The sequence below is a fragment of the Rhineura floridana genome, chromosome 12 (assembly GCF_030035675.1).
Source record: "Rhineura floridana isolate rRhiFlo1 chromosome 12, rRhiFlo1.hap2, whole genome shotgun sequence".
Lineage (NCBI taxonomy): Eukaryota > Metazoa > Chordata > Lepidosauria > Squamata > Rhineuridae > Rhineura > Rhineura floridana.
The window spans coordinates 35,019,161-35,041,552 of NC_084491.1; the positions used below are offsets into that span (position 1 = coordinate 35,019,161).

Below are 22,392 nucleotides of genomic sequence, written 5' to 3' on the forward strand. Positions count from 1 at the left end.
TGTGTTTCGATTCTCATATTGTTTCAGAAAGTGCCGATTTGATAAAATTGCCTTTAAAAATGAACTGAATCGCGCTGTATTTATTTATTACATTTATACCCCACCTTTTCAATGACTATGAAACCCAAGGTGGAATATATGTTCCCAGGTGGTCTCCCATCCGGGCACTGACCAAACCCAGGTCTGCTTAGCTTCAGCGAGGTGGTGGCCTCATGTGCCTTCAGACCATAGCACTTCTCCCCCACCCCTACTCCCCTCCCTGGTGAAGCCTCACCAGTGAGACTTCAGTCCCCTCCCACCAACCTGCACTCCCCCACACCCACATCTGGAGGACGTGCAGGAAGCCTCCCTCCACTCCTCCCCCCTGAATGCTTACTGTGCTGCTACAGCTGTGAGCCAGGCACTGGGTGCATTGGGAAATGTTGAGATTTTTGGTAACAGCTTCCGGAAGGTTAGCTGTGTTAGGCTGCAGCAGCAGACTTTTTGTAGTATAAACTGACTCCAGCAATATAATGGACTCTAGTCCCTTCAAGCTGTTAGCATCATAGAGTTGAAAGGAATCTTAAAGGGCATCTAGTCAAACCTCTTGCTCAAAGCAGGATCTGCAATGCAGGATGCAACCGCAGCACCCCTGACAGATGGCCAGCTACAACATCCCAGCCAGATGCCACACTAACTCTTTAAGATGCCACAGGACTCCTTCTTGAATCTACAAGAAGCACAAAACTTGGGGACATCACAATCCCCCCCTTTCAGATTTGTGTCCATGGCACAAGAGTAGGACCAATAATACTCAAGGTGATACGCATCTCTATAAATGTGATAAATTGTGCTACAAGCCAGCGGGGGTGATGTGGCATGTGTGGATCATGAAATAACTGCTTGTAATGAACAGTGTTAGTGGTGCCCAGGTGCATGAGAAAGAAAGAATCGTTGACAGTAGAGAGCCAAGACAACAGCTGGGAAGAGGAATCCAACAAGCATTCTGTTATGAGAAGCTCTGCACCTTTTAAAATTAGGTTCAGATTTCACAGGATAAGCCCAGACTTCAGGGACAGATCACAGGTGATGAAATTATATCTAGACTGGAGGGGGGTAGTTCATGTGGATGCAGCCCAATACGTTGGATCAAGTTTCACTTTCTGTGTTTTCCTTTTATGTCACTTAAAAAAAAGTTTTAAAAAACCTTAAATCAGATCATTTGCTAAGGGTTTTTTTGGGGGGTGGGGTGGGGATTATTTTTAAAAAACCAAACCAGTAAAACTGCACTAACACAGACATTTCTCCAGCCTCTGATTTTTGCCAATTAGTGAACATGGAAATAAATCTAATTAGGAGAGTTTAAAAAAAAAATCACAGCATAGTTACATCCCCTCACATAGAGTTTTACAGTTATTGGTTTAATTATAGTGATGTTCAAGTTCTCTCTTGTACTTTTCAGAATGATATATGCAGTTATTGTCGTCTTTTTTTAGCCAAATCTTATAATGAGATTGGTGAAAATTCTGTTACAACAGACAATACATTATTGGGATGGCAATATTCTTACCTGCACGTGGCTACTGTAATATTCTTACTTTACTGCCTATTTTTTAGGTGGGTGGGATCTTGTGACTCTCTGATGCAGGAGACATTTTTATAATTGCTCCTGTGCTCACACTTGCACACCCCATTCAGACTTGTTCACACACTCTCAAACAGGTGACCATCTCATAAATGGGTTGTAGCCAACTAACTTCACCTTAGAGTAGACCCACTGAAATTAATGGAATTAGGTTAGCTATATGTCTATTAATTTCAATGAGTCTACTCTGACCAGGATTTGCACTGGACGCAACCCCTAGTTTTCTCCCTTTCCTGCAATGTTTTACCATCAACTATTCAACCAGTTGTCCAGTATGCTTATGGTGATTGTGTCTTGTTTTAACTTCTGAACAGTTGAAATGTTTGTAAATATTCCACTAACTCCTCAACAGCTGAGCCAATGGGTAGGGGTTTCTTATTTCAACATAATGAAGAAGGAGTTCTTGCAGCCAACAGTTGTGAAGGTTTCAAAATCTGCAGTCTACATCACTTCAAGGTTTGCTTCTCTCTCTCTCTTTTTTAAAACTGACACCCCCCCTATTTTTTTCCAAGTGCATATGTTTTGCACAATGATGAGACTTCATAGGATTTAATACCCAGAACTTTTGCTAGATTGTACCCATTATGTGGAGTGGTCCCCTTTGAAAGAGAGCATAACATTGGAAATGAACTTTCTTGGTAAGCAGCTAATTTTGTTGGAGAGCTATTCTGACAAGGGACTGGAGGAAAGTTCCATAGCATTATGGGCCACTGCTGTAGTTGTCTTTCTTTCCAAACTCTTCTTTCATTCTTAGGTTGATAATATGAGGGGGTGGCAGACACCACCCTAAGGGCTAGATTCGGCCCAAACCTCACTATTTGCTGATCTTATAACTGATGGCTTGAAGAATGACATTCTCTCATGCATACCTGCCTGGGCCTTGAGGTCTTTATTGGTAACGTTTTCCCAGCTTCCATTGCCTGAATGAAAGTGAGGTGGGAAACGTGTATTGGCATTCTGCTTACAAACACCCTTCCCAAAGAGGCTCACCTGGCACCAACATTACGGTTGTTTAGGTGCCCAGTGAAGGTTTTTTTGTTCTTCCAGTCCTTTTAATTTTTATTATCCTGGGTGCATATATGTAGTGTGTTAGATCTTTGCACTAAAATTTTCCCCTTACTGGTTTTGTACAGGTTTTAAATTGCTTATGCAGGTTTTAGATTTTATTATTATTATTATTATTATTATTATTATTGGCTGTTGTGATTTTTATAATTGGCTTTAATATATTATGTTTGGTATGGATTATATTTGTATATTTGCAATTATGTTTTTTATATGTCTCTGTAAATGATCCAGAGAAGTTATATGGGTGATATACAAATGTTATAAATAAACAGACAGACATTTTGGAGGTGGGGGAAACAGCTGTGCTGGTAGTTGGTGTTTCTGTTTTCTTAAATGTTGGGAGTTCTTTCTCACTTTCCTCCTGTCTAACTGTAGTCAAGTCAATGCTTCCTCTTTACGGCCTCAGTGTCCCAATCCGGGAAGTGAAGATAATAATATCACCCTGCCCACAGAGTTCTTTGACTGTAAAGTGCTGAGCAGAGCTAACATGTTATTACTGATGCAATTTTTTCTGCCATTAAATCCTTGCTGATAACTAGAAGGGGGGAGGGGGGAGGGCAAAGCAACTACCTTTTGTATGTGAATGCTAAAAGTGTAGGGATTAGCAAAGGACACATTAACAGAGCCGTGCTCCTAGCACCACTATCATGCTTCAGCCCCCTGAAAAAAACCCCCACAAAGCAGTTAAATATATACCTGCCGTTCCCAAGGTACATCTTTCTTTCGCTCTCTCTCTGTTGGAGGTATAATTGGACAGTCAGTGAAATTACAGCCGCGGGTACTGGCATTTTGGATCTTCCTGGCTGGCATAATAATTTTTTTTCCCAAGGGAGATGGTATTTAACTTGTCTTGCCTGCTCCTGATAGTTATAATTACATGCTCCCTAATTTTGCTTCAATAGTTGAGATATTGCCTGGTTGCGGAGCAAGGTTGTGGGAATCCTCCCTTCATCAAGCCAGTTCAAGATAATCTTATCAGGCAATGTTCTATATATCTTAACCTCTGACACAACAACTCTAGAGGGGGGCCCTATTACCCAGGAAACAAAAGAGAATCTTGAAATCTACCTTTCTGCAGAGATACAACATGTGTCTGGATACCGCCATACAGTTCTGAATATAGCGGCTCTTGTGGATATCAGCTTTACTTTAAAAGAGAAAAGAAATGTCTAATCTTTAAGTTATCTGAGAAAAAATATTGAAAACCAAGAAGCAATATCTGCTGGTTGTAGACTCCTAATCTTGATGGTGCTTGCCATCAGTGCCGGTGCCAGGCTATTTTGTGCCCTGGGCAAGGCTAACTACTTGCACCCCCCCAAAAAAAATTTCTAACTTCAATTTTCAAAAACACATGTCTTGCAGAAAAAATGAAAATCACAAAACTTGAGACTGCTAAATTTATTTTAGTTACATTTTTCCAAGGGTTAAAAAAAACTAATCTGTATAAAACTGTGCCCCTCAAAGGTCAGTACTGCGCCCGTCTGAGGTCTGCGCCCTAGGCGGCTGCCTAGTTGGCCTAATGATAGCATCGGCCCTGCTTGCCATGACATGAGACACCTTCTGCTCCTTTGCTATCACAATGTGAGAACCACTGTGACTAAAAGCTGGGAGACCAGAGTTCAAATCCCTGCTCAGCCATGAGGCTCACTGGATGACCTTGGACCATTCACAGGCTCTTAGCCTACTCTACTTCACAGGGATGGTGTGAGGATAAAATGGTTGGGGGGAGGACCAAATACACCAGCTCTTGGGGGAAAAGGTGGAATATAAATGTAATAAATAATAATAACCAATAAAAATAATTCAGCATAGGCTCACTTGAAAGAGTCTCACAGATCAAAACTATGCTTTTGGGTTGGGGGAAGGAGAATATAGTCCCCCAAAGCTCATGTGTTGTAACTGTCGGAAAGTCGCAATGCTGGGAACGCAGAGTACTGAGCAAGCTTGTGTGTGTGTGTTTGAATCCTTGCTAAAGATTCTACCTTCCCTGCAAATTAGTCAGACAGAGACTTTAAGCTTCAAAATAAGAAATAACTACTTTATTCTGGAAGTACATGCTTGATAGGAAAGAGTCCTATATCTAGCTAACTAGCTAAGTTGGAGCTGCAAACACTGAGCCCAGTGCTTGCCCTCATGCTTTGGAGGAGAGGGAGAGACAAGGGAATATGTCTGCTCCCCTCTCAAGAGAAAGAAGAAGTAAGAAGGAGGGATGGAGTTGTGATCAACATCCTTTGCATATCAGTCTAGCAGGAAGGAAGAGACAGCAGGAGATCAAAGGACAGGTATAGCCTAGCAACCAAGAGGTCTCCTCTCTAGCTACCCTTTTTTAACCCCATGCAGTCTCAACCCACAAGTTGGAGTTGAACCACATATATTCCAACAGTAATAAGGCCTAAATTAAGGGCTGTTTAGATTACCTCCTGAAGCATAACCATTGCATAACATAGACAATTCCACTAGCTAACTATGCTTTGACCCCATATTAGAGGCAGGCAAAGGGAAGAATAGGAAGGAACCACAGTGGCCCTTAACATGAGACAAACTGCAGGAAAGGAAAGCAAGTGGGAAATAAAAGCACTCTGTTGGCTCCAAGCCCTGCCAGTCAAAACTAGAAACTCACCACGAGGAAGTTTGACGACTTGCAAGACAGTCCTGCTTGGAGGTAGAGCATCAGTGCAATATGGGCCTGTGGGTAGAACTAGCATTTCCTTCCCTCCAAATATATAGCCAAATGGCATCATTGTGGGATATGAGCCATAGTTCATAGCCCATCAGAGGAAACCAGAAGGGCCTAGTGATGGCGAGGGACGGGAAAGAAATTCAATTTAGTTTGCATTTAAAGAAGAATTTATCAAACTCGCATTTTCCAAAACAATATGAGAATCGAAACACAGCCATCCTTCAAAATTCACACTTATCCAACTTTTGTGATGCAGTTCACCAACCAAGCAATGTTTACAAAAATGCATATATTAGGGGAAAGTATGCACAAAACAAACACATTGCTGAAAATAACATGCAAAAAATGCATTATATTAGGATAAATTGCTTGCAGAAATTGTGTTCACTAGTCAAAACTGCATACAAAAATGTATTTATTAGGAGAAATTTGAGCTAAAACTAAATAATTTTCATGAAGATTTTTTTTAAAAAAATGTAAATTGCCAAATTTAAGATTAAGGGGAAAAAAGAGAAACTGAGAACTGAAATTGACAGATCCTTCCATCCCTAGTGGAGGGAGAGGGATAGATCCTGTGGTACTCCTGATTACATCATCAGGAACATGACAGAGTCCAATTTGGCTCAAGATTGGCCTCACAATCAACTGAGTTAATCCCTGGTTATTAAGGGAAACAGTTCCATTTTCTGATCTCAGTATTGATCCACATGGGGGGAGTTTACCACCCATCACTAGAAAAAAAATGCATGGATGAAGGGTTTCCCCCCCCCTTATTATTATTTGTCCCAGTTACAGGGGAGAAAGCTTCATCTGCTAAATTATTGGCTTTCTGGTAAAGCCCTAGAAGCAGGAACAATATGAAGGAAGAAATGTTATAGGCATGGTGAACATGAGTGCCAGCCTGGATCCAAATTCAGCTCGATGTTAATGTAAAGCCTATGCCCACGATTCAGGAAGATGGGCTGTGTCTACCTATAACATGATAGAAGTATGTGAATGTATGCACGTTGTGGAGAAATTAGATTGAGAGAAAACTCTCTCTCTCTCTCATCATATTATCATACCAGAACTTGGGTTAGTTGACCTATGGAATTTGTTCCACAAGATGTAGAGATGGCCACCAATCTGGATAGCTTTAAAGGGGGGTTAGACAAAAGGGGACTAGAGAAATTCATGGAGGATAAGGCTATCAGTGTCTACTGCATCATGACAGAGATATGTCAGTTCCAGGATCAGAGAATCACAAGTTGGGAAAAGGATGTTGCACTCATGTCCTGCTTCTCGTGGGCATCTGGTTGGTCACTTTGAGAACAGGATGCTGGAATAGATGGGCCTTTAGTCTTCACTTTTGATGTATTAGTATCAGGACTGCCAGGGCAAATGGAAAGTCCAGTCTGTGAAAATTACTGGTTTGGATACACAAGTCAAACAAAAACCAAAACCAAATCCCTGTATTGTTTTGAGTTGCCACCAAAAAATTCACCTAAAATGAAATTTGAATCAAAATTTTGGGTCCCACCTCAGGTGGAAGAATCTCAAGAACTTGAAGATAAAGGCTTTTCATAAGGCTTGCAAAATATCTTGGTGGGGAAATCACATCTTTAATCATTCCATGTGCTCCAAAATGTTCCTAATAACCATGGGCATATCCTACTTTCTTGTAAGTGTTCCTTGTAAATTACTGTTCCTAATTTTGCTTTTTGTGGAAGCCTTGTTAAAACTGTGGTAGGGTGGGTTGGTATAGTGGTCATTCTCCAGACTTCAGCTCTCTTGCCAGGTTCTCTAGAAGTTACATTTCCTGGGGTTGGCCCAAGACATTTTTTTCTGCCTGAGGAAGAACAACAGATACTGTTCTGCTCCAAAGTCAAGGTACATAATACTCAAGGCTGATCGAGTTACATTTGGACACATGACAAAAATTCTGTAAGTGCTTCTTCCTGGCTCCTACTGCTACTGCTACTACTAATAAAACAATACATTATATTACTAACATATAATATATAATATTTTGCCAGAGAAATCTTTGTCTCTCTAATGTTCAAGATGGTTTTGGTATGTTCTGAAGAACAAATAATCAAGTGATGTGTAGTAGTATATTGGTAATAATAAAAGACAATGTAATAGGAGCCAGAAAAAGAGTAAAACGCTGCATTTTAGTGTTGTTTTTGAAAGTGCAAATTTGATAGATTCAACTTTGAATGAGGCCAGAATCAAATTTCTCCTCCAGCCCCAGTCCACACCATACATTTAATGCACATTTAATGCACTTGACTTCCCCAAAGAATCCTGGGAACCATGGTTTGTTAAGGGTGCTGGGAATTGTAGCTCTCTGAGAGATCAACTACAGTTCCAAGGATTCTTTGGGGACGTCATGTACTTTAAGTGTATGCCTTATACACAGCCCATGTCCCTATTTTCCTGTGAAATGTTTGAGGGTATGTAATTATAATTGACTGGAGAGCCAGTGTGGTGTAGTGGTTAAGGTGTTGGACTGTAACCTGGGAGACCAGGATTCGAATCCCCACACCCACACTCACTGGGTGACCTTGGGCCAGTCACTGCCTCTCAGCCTCAGAGGGAGGCAATGGTAAACCCCCTCTGAATACCACTTACCATGAAAACCCTATTCATAGGGTCGCCATAAGTCGGAATCGACTTGAAGGCTGTACATCATCATCAATTATAATTAAAGCAATAACTACAAAGGTAGAAGTAACAGAATGGCATTTTGACCATCTTTGAAATGATCCTAACTGAATTTCTACCCTTTAGCAACACTCAGCTCTCTGGGAATTTTTTATCCAAGGAGACAAATATCCTTGTGTGAGATCTTTCAACCAGCTTATCGGTGGAGAAAGCAAGAGGCCCCAAGCACTCCCGTTCCAAGACATTTATGCTTGTTTGAAGAAACCCTTCGAAGTGATCTATTTGTTTCTTAAACAAAGCCATAAATCTTTGACTGTCCTAGCAGCTGTTGTTTTATATGCTTTTATGTACACCGCTGATAATAAATGGTTGGTCTGTTGGCAGCATCACATGTGGCCACATGGTGTGCTGTGCACCCTCATTCTTATTTTCATGTTTGCTTTGGCTACAGCTTTCAGCACTCTGGCTTACCCAGTGGCTTGTTTTGTGGTCCAGTCCTTGGGTGTGCTCTGATTTTGGCAGCTTTTGGGGACAGAACAGAGTGGGTGAACATAGTCTCCCCTACACACACTCACATACCACAATTCCCGTGTAACGAAATGCATTCTCTCAAGACTCAGAAAGTTTAATAATAGTGCGAGGAATGGCTCAAGAATGCAGAGTCCTAATTGGAGGACCAGCCCTGCTTCCCTCCCAAATTCTTTAATTGGATGATGCTCCCATACAACCAACAATGAATGGCAGGGTGGGAGAGTGGTGCTCACCTGACCTCCCAATAGCTGAGTTGCTGCTGCTTACCAGGAGGGAGAGGGGGAAGGGGCAGGGGAGGTTGGTGTGGTGCAAACACATTGGCGGGAGCGCTGGATGGGCTCTGTCAGTGTGTATGCATCATGCCAATCTGCCCATCACCTCATTCCCCACCCTCTCCTTTCCGGTAAGCAGGAGCAATTCAGCTGTCAAGTGAATGCCACCGCCCCACCGCGCTGTCCACTACTGCATACAGTGGTTACCGGTGCACACAGGATGCTGCTGTGTGCAATGTATTTCTACCACTGCGCATCAAAGGACTTGTGTGCAGCAACCACAGCAGATCACAGTCTGTAACTTGTTGCTGACTGTTGCAAGGAGGGCAAGCCAGTCTCAACCTACCCCCCACCTACCCCCGCATGCCTGCCCTCTTAGGCTCTTCCATTCTGTTGCATTATCTATTGCAGTCTTGACATACCTAATCCATGGAGCCTGCTACATGGATGTTTGGGCTATTAAAAAGAACAAGAAGATGTTACAGCATCCAAGGAAACTGCTAAAGGCAGATAGCATATATGAATGCATCTGGCCTGAGCTGCAAACAGCTGGCTTCCACAATGAGGAGTTATGGAGACAGCTTCAGAAGCTTTGTCCTCCCAATAAAACATGACCTACGGTTTCCACTTCCTCCATTCCACATGGACATGTGTCAACCTAAATCTCAGCTCCTCCCCTGACTTCCAAAGTTCTTTTATGGGTTGGCTTGTGCTATCACAGGCCCTGTCCAAAGAACAAGGCTTCCTGGGATCAGACGTTGAGAAGGCATTTGACCAAGAAGTTTGGCAAGGAGACCCCATCAGAATTTGGCAGCAAGTTACCATGGAAAGAAATTAGGAGGGTCAGAAGCTAGGAGGATACAGGAAGAGGGGAAGACAAAGAAAACCTAGCAGGAAAAGAGGGGACTAGAAAGGTAGCATACAGTGAAGGCTGGTCCATTAGGCACCGCCCTCCCAACCTAAGTCTATCCTTAGCCAACCTTCACCTGCCTGCCTTCTTACTTGCAATCCAGGGGGTGGCACTGGCTGTCAGCTTAGTCTCTCAATGTTGCCCTTGTAAAACTTAGCAAGGAGGAGGACAAAAGTAGAATGAGTTGGCCCTATCATTGGCTCTGCTCTCCCTACTGCTGGTCTCCCTGTCTTCCACTCTGTGAATCCCGATGGGCACCAGCCACCACTAGCAGCATGTTATATGATAAAAGGAGAAGCAGCCAAGGTGGGGAAAACAGGGGGTAGGGCAACAATGTGGGAGCATAATTGGCTGAGCAAGACAGAGAAGAATGGTTTAGAAGAGAGGAACAGGCAGAAGTACTTAAAGACAAGCAGAAAGTTAGCAAGGTCTCCTCGTAATTCTACCTGAGCGTACAAAAGCTTCTTGCGGGAAGACTACAAAAAGAGAGAGAGAGACAGAGATCAACACTGCATCTCTCCTTGTTTATGAAGAATGTGCATCCTCAAGTCATAACTACTGAACATCCTGCAAGAGTATAGAAAAGGGCAGTGTGCAAAAATATAAAATAATTTTTAAAAATCAGAGTTGGCCATCTGCTGGCAAAAATCTGAGATTGCAACCCTGAGTGAATCCAGGAGAGAAGATTGAGTCACTGTGGCTTTCAAACTTCTTGAACTGCAAGAAGAAATCTGTAGGTCCTTTCCAAACTATCTTGCTGGAAATAATGCATGGCTTGTCTGGGTCCCGCACAATGAAGGAGAAATACTTCCTTTGAGGTTGTGCATCTGGCATGTGTGGATCTCACATTTACCCTCCCCTCAAACTCACAGTAATTTCTCAGTGAGAATTCTCCCTCTCAGCATAGGGCTGGCAAAGCCCCTTGTGCTGCAGGTCTAACATGCCTGACAACCAGCTGGCTGTTGGGTTTTGGGGAAGCACTGTGCAAGGGACTTTGACAGATTGGCAGGACAACCCACCTGTCAATCATCTAATGACATCAGGTGATTGACAGGTGGGCTTTACTTATCCTTTATTTTTTATGAGTAAAATTTGTATCCCACCTTTCTACCAAATGGTGATCAGGGATTTTTCATCATCATCATCCAAATAACAACAACCAGTGAAACATCAATACAATCAACAAAAGCAACAGTGAAAAACACTTTCAACTGGTATTGTGGGGGCTTGCCTCCTCCAACCCCCGGGAGACATCACATGGCATCGATTTCCACAGGCCCATCTTGGGAAGTGGAACCAGACTCGGTCAAGGCAAGCTGGTCCCATTCCAAGATTTCTAGGCGGTAGTTGTCCTTGTGGTCATGGGCAGAAATGAAGGGGGGGGGGAAAACTGACAAAAGTGCAGACTTTCCACAGCTGGTATGTCATCTCGAGTCAAGAGTCACGAGCCCGGCCAGACAACCCAAACATAGATAGCAGGTGATGCTGAGCTTGCAGTGCTCATGCAGAGATGGTTGAGAGCTGCTCTGCAGCACAGAGCCTCCCAGGCTAAGGGGGATGAAGCAGAAATCCGACAACTCCAGGAAGTCCCAGTTGCCCTCCAGCGCCCAGAAGCAGATGACAGGGGTGAGGTTGTCTCCCGACCACCTGTCAAACTTGGCCCCTGGTGGGTGGGAACAGATAATGATGAGGCCCACCACACCAAAACGCTTTAACTGTGTGAAGCGAACTGTGTGAAGTGTGGCTGGTGAGCGACACAACCCCTGCCCTCTCCATGGGGATACTGCTTTATGACTTTATTGATTTTCTAATTATGTTGGAGCCTGAATGCTTCCCTGCTGTGCCCCTACAATTCAGGACGACCCATCTAGTCCTTTTAAAAGCTGTGTGAATGCAAGTAACACTGTCCCCCCCATAAGCACACACAGAGTAATCCCCACCATTTACCAAACTTCCTGCTTTCAAGCGTTTTTACATTCTCTCACATTGATCCACAATACATGGATTTGGATTGTAGCATTTCTGCCCTCTTAAGGCGCTTCCAGGCTTCTCATATTTTGCAGGTGGGATTTAACCACATCCTGACAAATTCGGGTTGTGCAGTTAAAGTGGATTTGGCACTCTTGCACAACACGTCAACTTCCCAAAACAAAACAAAACAAAAGAGGACTTTTTGTAGTAAACTGCTCTGGACTCCTTCAGGAGGAATGACGGGATATACATTTAATAAATAAATAGATAATGGAGGGGGGAGAAATGTCCTGGAAAGTGTGGGATAACATTTGAGTAACACAACGTTGCGTAAACTCCTCCACAAACAAACTAGAATGAATGCTCAGTAAACAGCCAGCCTCGTATTACCTCCTCTCATGCTTTGTGCAAACAAATCGAGAGGAACGCTCAGTAGATAGGTCACCTGGAAGAGACCACAGAAATACCACTCACGCCATTTTCCACAGAGAGAGAAGTCATCCCTGCAAGGAGGAGAGACTAGATACTATGATTCTCTATAATTAGAGAACGGTTTGTGTCTTCTTAAGATTGTGTCTTCACAGTAAGAGGCTAATGCATGTTCATTGCTTCATTCAAATTATACGGGAATAATTCAAATTATAGCTGTTTCTCACATTACATATCACTTTAGCTCTTTTTAAAACACACACACACACAGATGTTCTTAACATCACATCTGAACATGACCTTCAAGTTTGTTCAGCAACACAAGTCTGTAGCAAGCCTGCCCTTGGTTCTGATTCAAAGGTGGGAAGAGCCTCTGGTTACTGGCAAATTCTCAGATTAAATCTATACTGCTGCTACTAATGATTACTACTGGGACTGGATACTTGGTGTTCCTGACTGGAGCATCACTTGGGTTCTTTCATCCAAGAAAGCTTTACTCTTATTAAAACAGTACAAAATATGTTGCAATTACTCTTATACCAGGAATGGGGAACGTATAGCCTTTCAGAAGTTGTTGAACTCCAACTTCCATCAGCTGGACTGCAACTCCCATCACCCAGACTGGCTATGCTAACTGATGGGAAGTGGAGTTCAAGAATATCTGGAGGGGCACATGTTCCCTATCCCTGTGTTAGAAGAAAATGTTTCTAGAGCAGTGTTCTACCTTGTGTCCCCATATGTTGATGAACTACAACTCCCATAATCCCTGACAACTGACTATGCTGTTTGGGGATGATGGGAGTTGTAGTCCAACAACATCTGGGGACCCAAGGTTGAAGAACAGTGTTCTAGAGTGACTGCATGTTTCCAGACAGATGTGGCACCTTTCTATTTATTATTTAATCATTGACCACATTGCATGCTTTTAAAAATGTACAGCATTGCTATAACAAGTTTCTTCATATCAAATGAGATCACGGGGCCTTCTAGCCCCAAAGTGTCTACTCTGGCTGGCAACATCTCTCAACAGTAACAGCTAGAGATCTTTCTCTGTCCTGGTGCCTGTGATGTATTTCAACAGAGATACCAGAGTTGGAAGCTAAGACTTCCACATGTCAAGCACAGACCACTAGGATTTCTCCGAGTTACACTGCATTTCCACACAAAGCCTTCCTGATTCAGAAAGTCTTCCTGACAAAAGAAAGCACTTTTTTCACACAGTTTACCTCCAACAAGAGGGAATGATGGCCACCAACTTGAATGGCTTCAAAAAGAGGACTAGACAAATTCATGGAGGATAAGGCTGTCAATGGCCACTCGCTATGATAGCTATGTTCTATATCCACTGTCTGAAGCATTAAGTTGCTGAATACCAGCTTCTGGAAATCACAGGTGGGGAGAGTGCTATTTGCACTCAGGCTCTGTTTGCAGGCTTCCCATGGGCATCTGAGTGGCCACTGTGACAGCAGGGTGCTGGATTAGATGGACCTTTGGCTTGATCCAGTAGCAGGGCTCTTTTTATGTTCTTCGAGTTCTCACTGCCTGTCAGGGGAGGTGACTGAAGCCTGATGTCGGCCTTGAACTGGTGATTCAAACACTGTGAGTCATAAGATGCCAGCTGAGCAGAAGAAAAACTATCCAGGCTTCCTCTTGTGCCTTCAGGAGTAGCTTGGTCTGCAGAAATCAGCAAGTGAAGATTCTCAGAGCACAGAGATCAGCCACATCGCCCACCGATGCCTGCAGATAAAGCTGCTGTTTAAAGGTACAGGACTTGGTTTAAAAAAGAAAGTTGGGCATGCTAGACAGATAGTGATCCTGCCTGTGCACCACCAGCCAGATGTGGTAAAAAAGGGGAACTGCAGGGAGACCAGCATAGGAAGAGACCTTGCACCAACAAGCATAGAACAGGAAGACAATACTTCCTCAAACCTATAAAAGCACCCAGGTCAGGATATCTGCATTTGCTGCCTACAGGGCAGGCCCAAGGAGACCAGGTGGAGCAAATCTTGGGCACTCCCCTCCATTTCTTCAGCTTTGGGATTGTTGTTGTTGTTATGTGCCTTCAAGTCGATTACGACTTATGGCAACCCTATGAATCAGTGACCTCCAACAGCATCTGTCGTGAACCACCCTGTTCAGATCTTGTAAATTAAGCTCTGGGGCTTCCTTTATGGAATCAAACCATCTCTTGTTTGGCCTTCCTCTTTTCTACTCCCTTCTGTTTTTCCCAGCGTTATTGTCTTTTCTAGTGAATCATGTCTTCTCATTATGTGTCCAAAGTATGATAACCTCAGTTTCATCATTTTAGCTTCTAGTGATAGTTCTGGTTTAATTTGATCTAACACCCAATTATTGGTCTTTTTCATGGTCCATGGTATCTGCAAAGCTCTCCAACACCACATTTCAAATGAGTTGATTTTTCTCTTATCCGCTTTTTTCACTGTCCAACTTTCACATCCATACATAGAGAATGGGAATACCATGGTCTGAATGATCCTGACTTTAGTGTTCAGTGATACATCTTTGCATCTGAGGACCTTTCCTAGTTCTCTCATAGCTGCCCTCCCCAGTCCTAGCCTTCTTCTGATTTCTTGACTATTGTCTCCATTTTGGTTAATGACTGTACCAAGGTATTAATAATCCTTGACAAGTTCAATGTCCTTTGTCAACTTTAAAGTTACATAAATCTTCTGTTGTCAATACTTTAGTCTTCCTGACGTTCAACTGTAGCCCTGCTTTTGTGTTTTCCTCTTTAACTTCATCAGCATTTGTTTCAAATCATTACTGGTTTCTGCTAAGACTATGGTATCATCTGCATATCTAAAATTCAGCTTTGGGATACCTCATTTATTAATTTAATTTATAACCTATTCTTTATCAGAAGGAAAATCTGCACAGTTTGCATGCATGGTGCATCTCTGTCACGTCAGGATGAAACTACAATAGGGGATTACCTCCCAGGGCAAATAGGAGCTTCAGAAGAGGGATTTTTTCCTCAGGACCATTCTAGGGAATGGAAGGGTTAAATTCCTTCTCCATGCCTAGTCTGAACCCATTAATTTTCCCCCTTTACCACTACAGATGATGCAATTTGCATTTTTAAAAAAGCATGTTAAATGCAAAGATTTACCCTCAAGCTCCAGTTTGCTTGCTAGGATCTGCCTTTATTCATGCCAAATGAACTGATTAAGGACATAAGAACATAGCCTGACAGATCAGGCCAGTGGCCCATGTAGTGCAACAAGCAGGACATGAGTGCAAGAGCACTCTCCCCTTCTGTGGTTTCCAGCAACTGGCATTCAGAAGCATACTGCCTCCAACCATATAGGCAGAGCACAGCCATCATGGTGTGACTGTGTGATTTTTTCCCCCTGGCTGTTGAACAGATACTTGAGTAGTTAGCCGCCCCCACTCCCAAGCCCAGCACCCCAGGCAGTGCTCCATATGGCAACTATCAGAGTCAGCATCTTCATAAACAGCAAGCCAGCAGACAGATATGCATTTAGACATAGGCTCTTTAAAGGAGTGCTCTGAAATCTGAGCTACAGCCAGGGAGGGTTGCACATTCCACATCATTGTTTCCAAACCATTGCTTTAAAAAGGAAATCTGGCCCTATTGAAATTTTAAAGTGAGCTTTTTAAAATAAATAAATAAATGCAGGTCATGACAGGTCCTTGGAAGATAGAAAGAGGAGCAGTCGCAAGCCAGAGAAACTGAGCTCACTACACAGGGGAAGGAGAGCTGAAGACAATGTACAGTTATCAAGAAAGTGGTCTGAGGGGTGCTTTGCTCCCTGTGAGAGGAGCTGATCACTAGGGCATGGTGCGACAGAGCCCTGCCAGTATTATTTCTTTACTCCAGAATCCAAAGCTGTAGGCCAGCAGGCCTGTCAACACTCCCAGTTATATTCATAAATTTCCTATTCTACAGAGACTCTCTAGAGTCTTTTCTATTTCCTCCGCTAGCCAATCATAGCTGTAGACAGTATAGTTGGATGCTAAGTAATTGTACTACTACATTACCTGAGTGTCCACAATATCTTTGCAAGGGAGGAGGAGGGGAGAAAATGATAACAAATTGGATCCACCTCTGGAAGCCCCCTTGGCTGTCCCACGTGGTTCAATGGTCTCCAGCCCCCACTGGCGTGCAACTATCTTTATTTTTATCCCATTATCCCCTTGGTTCAAACAGGTTTTGAAATAATGCCGGGTTTTGGGTTTTTTTTGCAATATTCTGTTTTGCAAAAGTGAAAATGGAGGAGGGGAAGAGTGTACACATTACAAGCAGTGGTCGCTCTTTCAAACTGCCTTTATACCTCTATCACTATCTCTGTCTCTGGGGAAAAAAAACATATAATCAGTCTCCAGCCTAAGTGAGAAGCTTGTTAATGGCTTCTTGCTACACAACTGCAAAATCAATGGACAAAACTGTTATTTCAGAACTAGAAATCTGTGTTCCAGTGTCAATTCTGAAATCCACATACAGCCTCTGTATCTGGACTGTGATATGTACACTTTCTCTCTCTGTTCCAGATTCACAGTTTAATCACCTTCTTCCAAGCAGTTAAGAGTAGGGAATGCTTAGTACAGTACTTTTGGAAAGGTCAGAGGATACAATGGCTCCTATGTGAATGGCTATGTGTGATTTGTCTGCCTGACGCAATGAGTCTCTCTGTCCCAGCAAAATGGGGAGATAAATGACTAGCAAGCAGCTGGGAGGGCCAACAAATGGCCCATTGAGAATGCAGGAGGCCTCTGACACTCGTTCCTCTCTGAGCCCTGCTATGAGCGAGTCTGCCCATTTACATCCATTCCAAGAAGTCGAAACGGCCTTCTCCAAACTGTGTCATCCGCAGCAGGGGAATTTCATTGGGCATCTCTGTGCATCACAAATTTAGGGTGCCTCCAGACTGTCACTATTGTTGCAGGAGGGATTCAAGCACATGCTGGAAATCTAGGTTTGTGCAATTAAAGTGGATTAAAGTACTCTAGCACAACAAGCCCACTTCTTTTCTTTTTAAAATGACTTTTTGTAGTTAGAAAATGACATGGAAATGTGAAAAGTGTGGGATGAAGAAATGGTGTGTTTTAAAACTGTTGTGACCCACCCTGGGACCTTGGGTGAAAGGCGGGCAATAAATCTAAACAATAGTAACAGTAATAATACAAGCAAATCAGGACCAATCAGAACAATAAAGACTGGACATAGTTGTATTTCCATGTAAGCTTTGTGCAAGCAAATCAGGATGAATGCTCAATAAACAGGTCACCTGGAGGAGCCCTTACATTGGTTTAGTGTGGCTCCCTTTAAGGATCCTGGGAGTTGTAGTTTGGCGAAAGTGCCAAGGAGACTGTGCCGGCTGTTCCCAGCCTCTTTCACTGAATTACAGTTTACAGGGCTCCTTATGGAGAAAAAAATACTATTGTTGTACCAGTTTAAGTCAGTCATGTGGAGATGCCCCTGAGGCTGCAATCCCATATGAATTTACCTAGGAGCAAGGCCCATTGAACTCAGTGGATCTTACTTCAAGTAGACATGCATAGGACTGTGCTGTAAGAGCATCAGTGGGAACTGTCAGTGAGCCTATTCATTCAGTTAGATCCATGATGGGGAACCTCTGACCTTCCAGAAGTTGTTGGACTCCAACATCCATCAGCCCCAGCCACCATTGCCAATAGGGATGATAGGAGTTGTAGTCTAGCAACACTGCAAGACCACAGATTTCCCATCCCTGAGTTAGTTGACCATATGCTCTTCAGCAGTCCAGCCAGTTACCAAAGGGTGATGTGATCTGCACAGGTAAAACACTGTGCCTGTTCTCTCTTCTGGTATGTCCTGAGTTTTCCTGAAATGTCACCCAGCCTCAAATGCTTAATACTTTGGCAGATGGAGAGATGAGTTGTGGAACTGGAGTGCTGGAACAGACATAAAGCATGGTCTTAGTTCTGGAACCTGCTCTCGAAACCAGGATTCAGGCCTGGCATTCATGAAGCAGTGATGAAGTGTGCCATAGAGCATGCACGCAGTATAAATCCCTCACCATGGATTTGTGACCACCAGAAGCTATGTATCCAGGATCAGGGCTGAAGGGCTTTCAGGTCCTATGACCTAAGTAAAGCACCAGGCCCACCGATGACACTTAAGTCATTGGATTGGATTAATTAATAACAAGCAATAGGTTGGAGGGCTTGACTTCTACAGAGATATGTAACCCAGCACCTATTCTTCTAGAAATGAAGTACAATCCTTAAAATACATCCTTCCCTGTTGCTTTCCCAGTTATAAAGACAGCTTATTGCAGAAAGGGCATAAGTATGGATGCGGGGCTGGCTTATACTATTCACAGAAACGGTTAGTAAAAGCAGTTCCAGGTGGTTTAAGCAAATTAACTTATTATTATTTCAAACTAAACAGAGTATTGAAATCCTGGGAGACACACACATATACACAGTCTTCTATTACCTGGCCCAGTTCAGCATTCCTGGGCATGGTTTGTCTCACTGACCAATCAGATTAGGAAGCATTTAAAGTCATACAGCCAAGATGCGCACTTCAGACATGATGATGATGATGTGTCTCTGGACCCCTCCTCTTGATCAAAATAAAGTGAGTCGAGTATATCCACCACTTGAACCTGCCTGCCTGCCCCTAGGCTATGCTGCAGACATCCAAAATCTCACCCACATTGTTTCTAGAGGTCACGCTACCTGTGCCTGTAAACTCATTCGGGAAATGGAAAGAGAGGATTGGCTCTACTGTCTGGCAAAGAAGTGGCCCATCTGTACATAAGCCACCTGCATGTCTCACGGAGTGAAACAGCACAAGGGAAAAAGAGGGGAGGGGGAGAAGTCCATCAGAATTCATAAGAGGTGCCCCAGGAGTAAAAGATTGATTTGATATTAACAGATTCGTGCAGAGACTACAAAACAATTGGGGGGGGGGGAAGGCAGAGAAGCCACAGATCTCTGGGAGACATCAGAGCCTAGAAACCAGCTAGCACCGCAGGAGGCAGGGGTGGGGAGAATGCCACGCCATGCAGACCTCCACTCTATGCCCCCACATGATACAATACCCACAGCACAGAACCTCTTCACACATCTGCCCCTTGCCCTAAACCCCTTCCAAAACAAAACCGGCACCTTCAGGAGTGCAAAGCTCACTGTCTGTCACTTAAACCTTGCCGCCAACTGTCTGGCACCTGCATTCTCCTGCTAACCCACGCCCTGGCACCAGCCACAGACCTGGCAACTGAACTGCCTGGCGCCTAAGTCCATATATATATATATATACACACACACACACGTACATACACACTTTCCCTGCCACATTCCAACAGTGGTAATGAGCAGCCACAACATTCTGCTGCAGATCATCCCACAGCATTCTGAGCGCACCATTCAGCCAGCCAGCCAGCTAGCCAGCCAGCCTCCAAATGGCTTGTTCACATCGCCAGCATCTTTCCATCTCTTCCCCAACAGCCTGAGATGCCCGCACCTCAGGGAAGCAGCAAGAGTTCAGGGTTCTCGTTGCCCAGCATCCTTCGGAGACCCCACATCATCACACCAGCCTTTATTTAAGATAGGGCCAGTGCCAACCCCAAGCAATCATCTCCCTTCCCTCCCCACACACACCTTTCTCCTCCCCAACACCAGGCACATTCTCCAGGTCCACCATAAAGGGGTAAGCACCCTCCGACAATAAACAGGAGACCATACCAAAAAGAGAGAGAAATCTGCTCCTACCTGAGGGTGGCGCTTTCCCCTTGCTTGACGGTCACGTTGTCCATCGCCTTGGGGAAGGTGGCATCTCCGCTGCGCACTGGCACTCCTGCGGGCACAAGGAAGAGAAGCCTGAGACACAGGACGACGAGGCAGCGCCAGGGCAGGACTAAGCACCCACCGACCCCCATCCTGGGCTTTCCACAAGGCAAAAAGAATAGGCAACGGTGGTGGTAGTGTGGTGATGGGAGGAGATGGGCAGAGGAGGCTGTTTGGGGCGGCGGGGGAAGAGAGAGAGAAAGGGGGCCACGGGCGGACGGACGGATTAGCAAAGTCCCCAGAGGCAAGCCAGAGCTGGAAATCCGAGGCTGCTGAAGAGCATCCAGAAGTGGTCCCCAGGATTTCTTGGGATGACAAGCGCAGGAGGTTGAGGGGAGCAGAGGAGGAGGAGGAGGCTGGCACGGTGCTGAGCGCAGAGAAATGAGTGGCGGGGAGGGAGGTCACGGCTTTTCTGCTAATCCCGGCTTTCTTTCCCAGATGCTACTTCAAGATTCCGTCGGGCAGGCGCGGCGCAGGTCTGGCGTCAAAAGTTTATAGCCCAAGAAGGAGGAGAAACGCAACTCTCTCTTGCTCTGGCAGGAAATCAGAAGGGAGGAGAGCGACAGAAGGGGGGGGAGAAAGACCCAATGAGGGAGAGAGAGGGGAAAGGAGGGCGCTTCAAGAAAGCCTTCTCCAAAAGATGTTGTTTTAAAAAAATGCGCACACTAAAAAAAAGATTAACATGAACGCCCCAAACTTCCCCTCTCGTCTCAGATCCACTGAAAGTCCAAGGATGGGGCGCAAGGGGGCCCCCAGCCCGCTCCCCACTGCTTGGCCGGCTCTGCAAAGTGCAAGAGCCCTCGCTTTCTCTCCTGTTTGTTCTCTTCTTTCCACCCGAGCGAGCTCCAGGTAGGGCGCCGGGGTGTGCGCGGCGAGAGAAGCCCCTCGGAGCAGGGTCGGCTCTCTCCCCCCACTTTACGGGACGCGGGCTGGCAGGAGGAGCAAGCGGGAGCCGTCTACTGCTGCTAATGCTGCTCTGGCCGCCGCCGCCGCTTTCTCCTCCTCCTCCTCCTCCTCCTCCTCCTCTTTCCTCGCCGCCGCCGCCGCCGCCACTTTCAGCATCCCTGCTCCGCTCTCCCTCCTCGCCGGGAGCATCTCCTCTGCATCCCTCTCTCGCGCGCACACCGACTTCCAAGGGTTGTCATGGCAGCCACTGACCAACACTTTGGGCTCCCCGGCACAGCCACGCGCTGAACGCCGCGCATTAATCTCCTCGGCGGAGTGTAGGACGGCGGGGCTGCGGGGGGGGGGAGGTTCTCCCCTCTGTTTTTTAACCCCCTAGGAGCCAGAGCTCTGGGTCCGGCTGAGGAGGGGGGGGAGAGGAAGAGGCAAAAGCCGAGCGGGAGGCGAGCGGTTCCCCACCACCACCCACCCCCATGGCTGCGGTGCTGCCGTCCCGCCACCACTGCTACGTGCACCATGCTGGGACATGCAGCAGCAGCAGCAGCAACTCACACGCGCGCGCACACACCGCTATCAGGAGTCGAGAGGCTTGACAGCGGAATGGGAAACACAGAGACACTCTTGGGATTGGCTAGTTTTTTTAAAAAAAAATGCAGGAAGGAAGTTTTGGGGTCACACGAGGTTCTAAGCTTCAGGCTTAGAAGTCCAGAATAAATCACAGGGACATAGGACAGTACCCACCTTCCTGCCTTCTTACTTACAGCCAACCCAGAGGATGACACTGCTTGTCAGCTGCTGCCCAGGGGTGTAGTCGTGCAAGGTCTTGGGGGGCGTGTCTTAGACTCCTTACCGTTTTGGGAGCAGGGTCCCTATGTCTCCAGCATCCTATGAGCCAATCAGCCTGAAAGGGGGAATGGGTTAGCCACTAAGAAGAGTTTTCTACCATGCTTCCTTGCCTTTTCCTGCTGATTGGAGCCAAGCAGAGTGAAAGGAGGTGAGTCAGCCACTGAGAAGACTCTTCTCAGTAGCTAACACTCTCCCCATTCATGTTGATTGGCTCCTAGAGTGGGAGAACAATAAACAAGAATCTTATTCTCAACCTAGCAAAAAAAAAAAAGGATAGGAGGGTGTGTGTCTGAGACTATCATGAAGGAACCCTACACTTCTAAATTTGCCACTACATTACGGCTGCTGCTGCAGTGTTGCCCTTCTAGAACGCAGCAAGGAAGAAGACAGGGGCAAAACTCAAATTAGTCAGCTCCACCTGTAATTGGCTCTGGCTGCCTTCTGCCCTCCCAGCCTCAATGGGCACCAGCCACCACTGGAAGGGGATGCCACCTTGTCCTTTGCCTCAAACAGTGGTGCAGTGTCAAATTCAGAAGTGCAGGGTCCCTTCATGATAGTCACAGCCACGCCGCCTCACAGCCTTTCCCCCTAACATGACTGTACAACTTTCTAAGATTATAGAATAATCTTGCCAGGTTTGAATATTGCTTTCTGCTTCTCTGTCACTGTCGCCATTTTCTCACCATCAGAGAGA

General features: G+C 45.1%; 1 protein-coding gene across 9 annotated transcripts in view; it reads right to left on the reverse strand.

The window, feature by feature from the left end:
- Positions 1 to 22,392, reverse strand: part of LOC133368398 (opioid-binding protein/cell adhesion molecule) — a 919,374-nt gene that overhangs the window by 411,568 nt on the left and 485,414 nt on the right. For 8 of the 9 annotated variants that reach the window (XM_061592598.1, XM_061592595.1, XM_061592591.1 and 5 more), the window contains one exon: positions 19,875 to 19,959. In XM_061592598.1, coding sequence (XP_061448582.1) covers positions 19,875 to 19,918 — 44 coding nt within the window. In that variant the 5' untranslated portion in view covers positions 19,919 to 19,959. Of the gene's footprint in view, positions 1 to 19,874; positions 20,904 to 22,392 lie in introns of those variants that run through there. The other variant, XM_061592597.1, reaches the window with a different exon arrangement.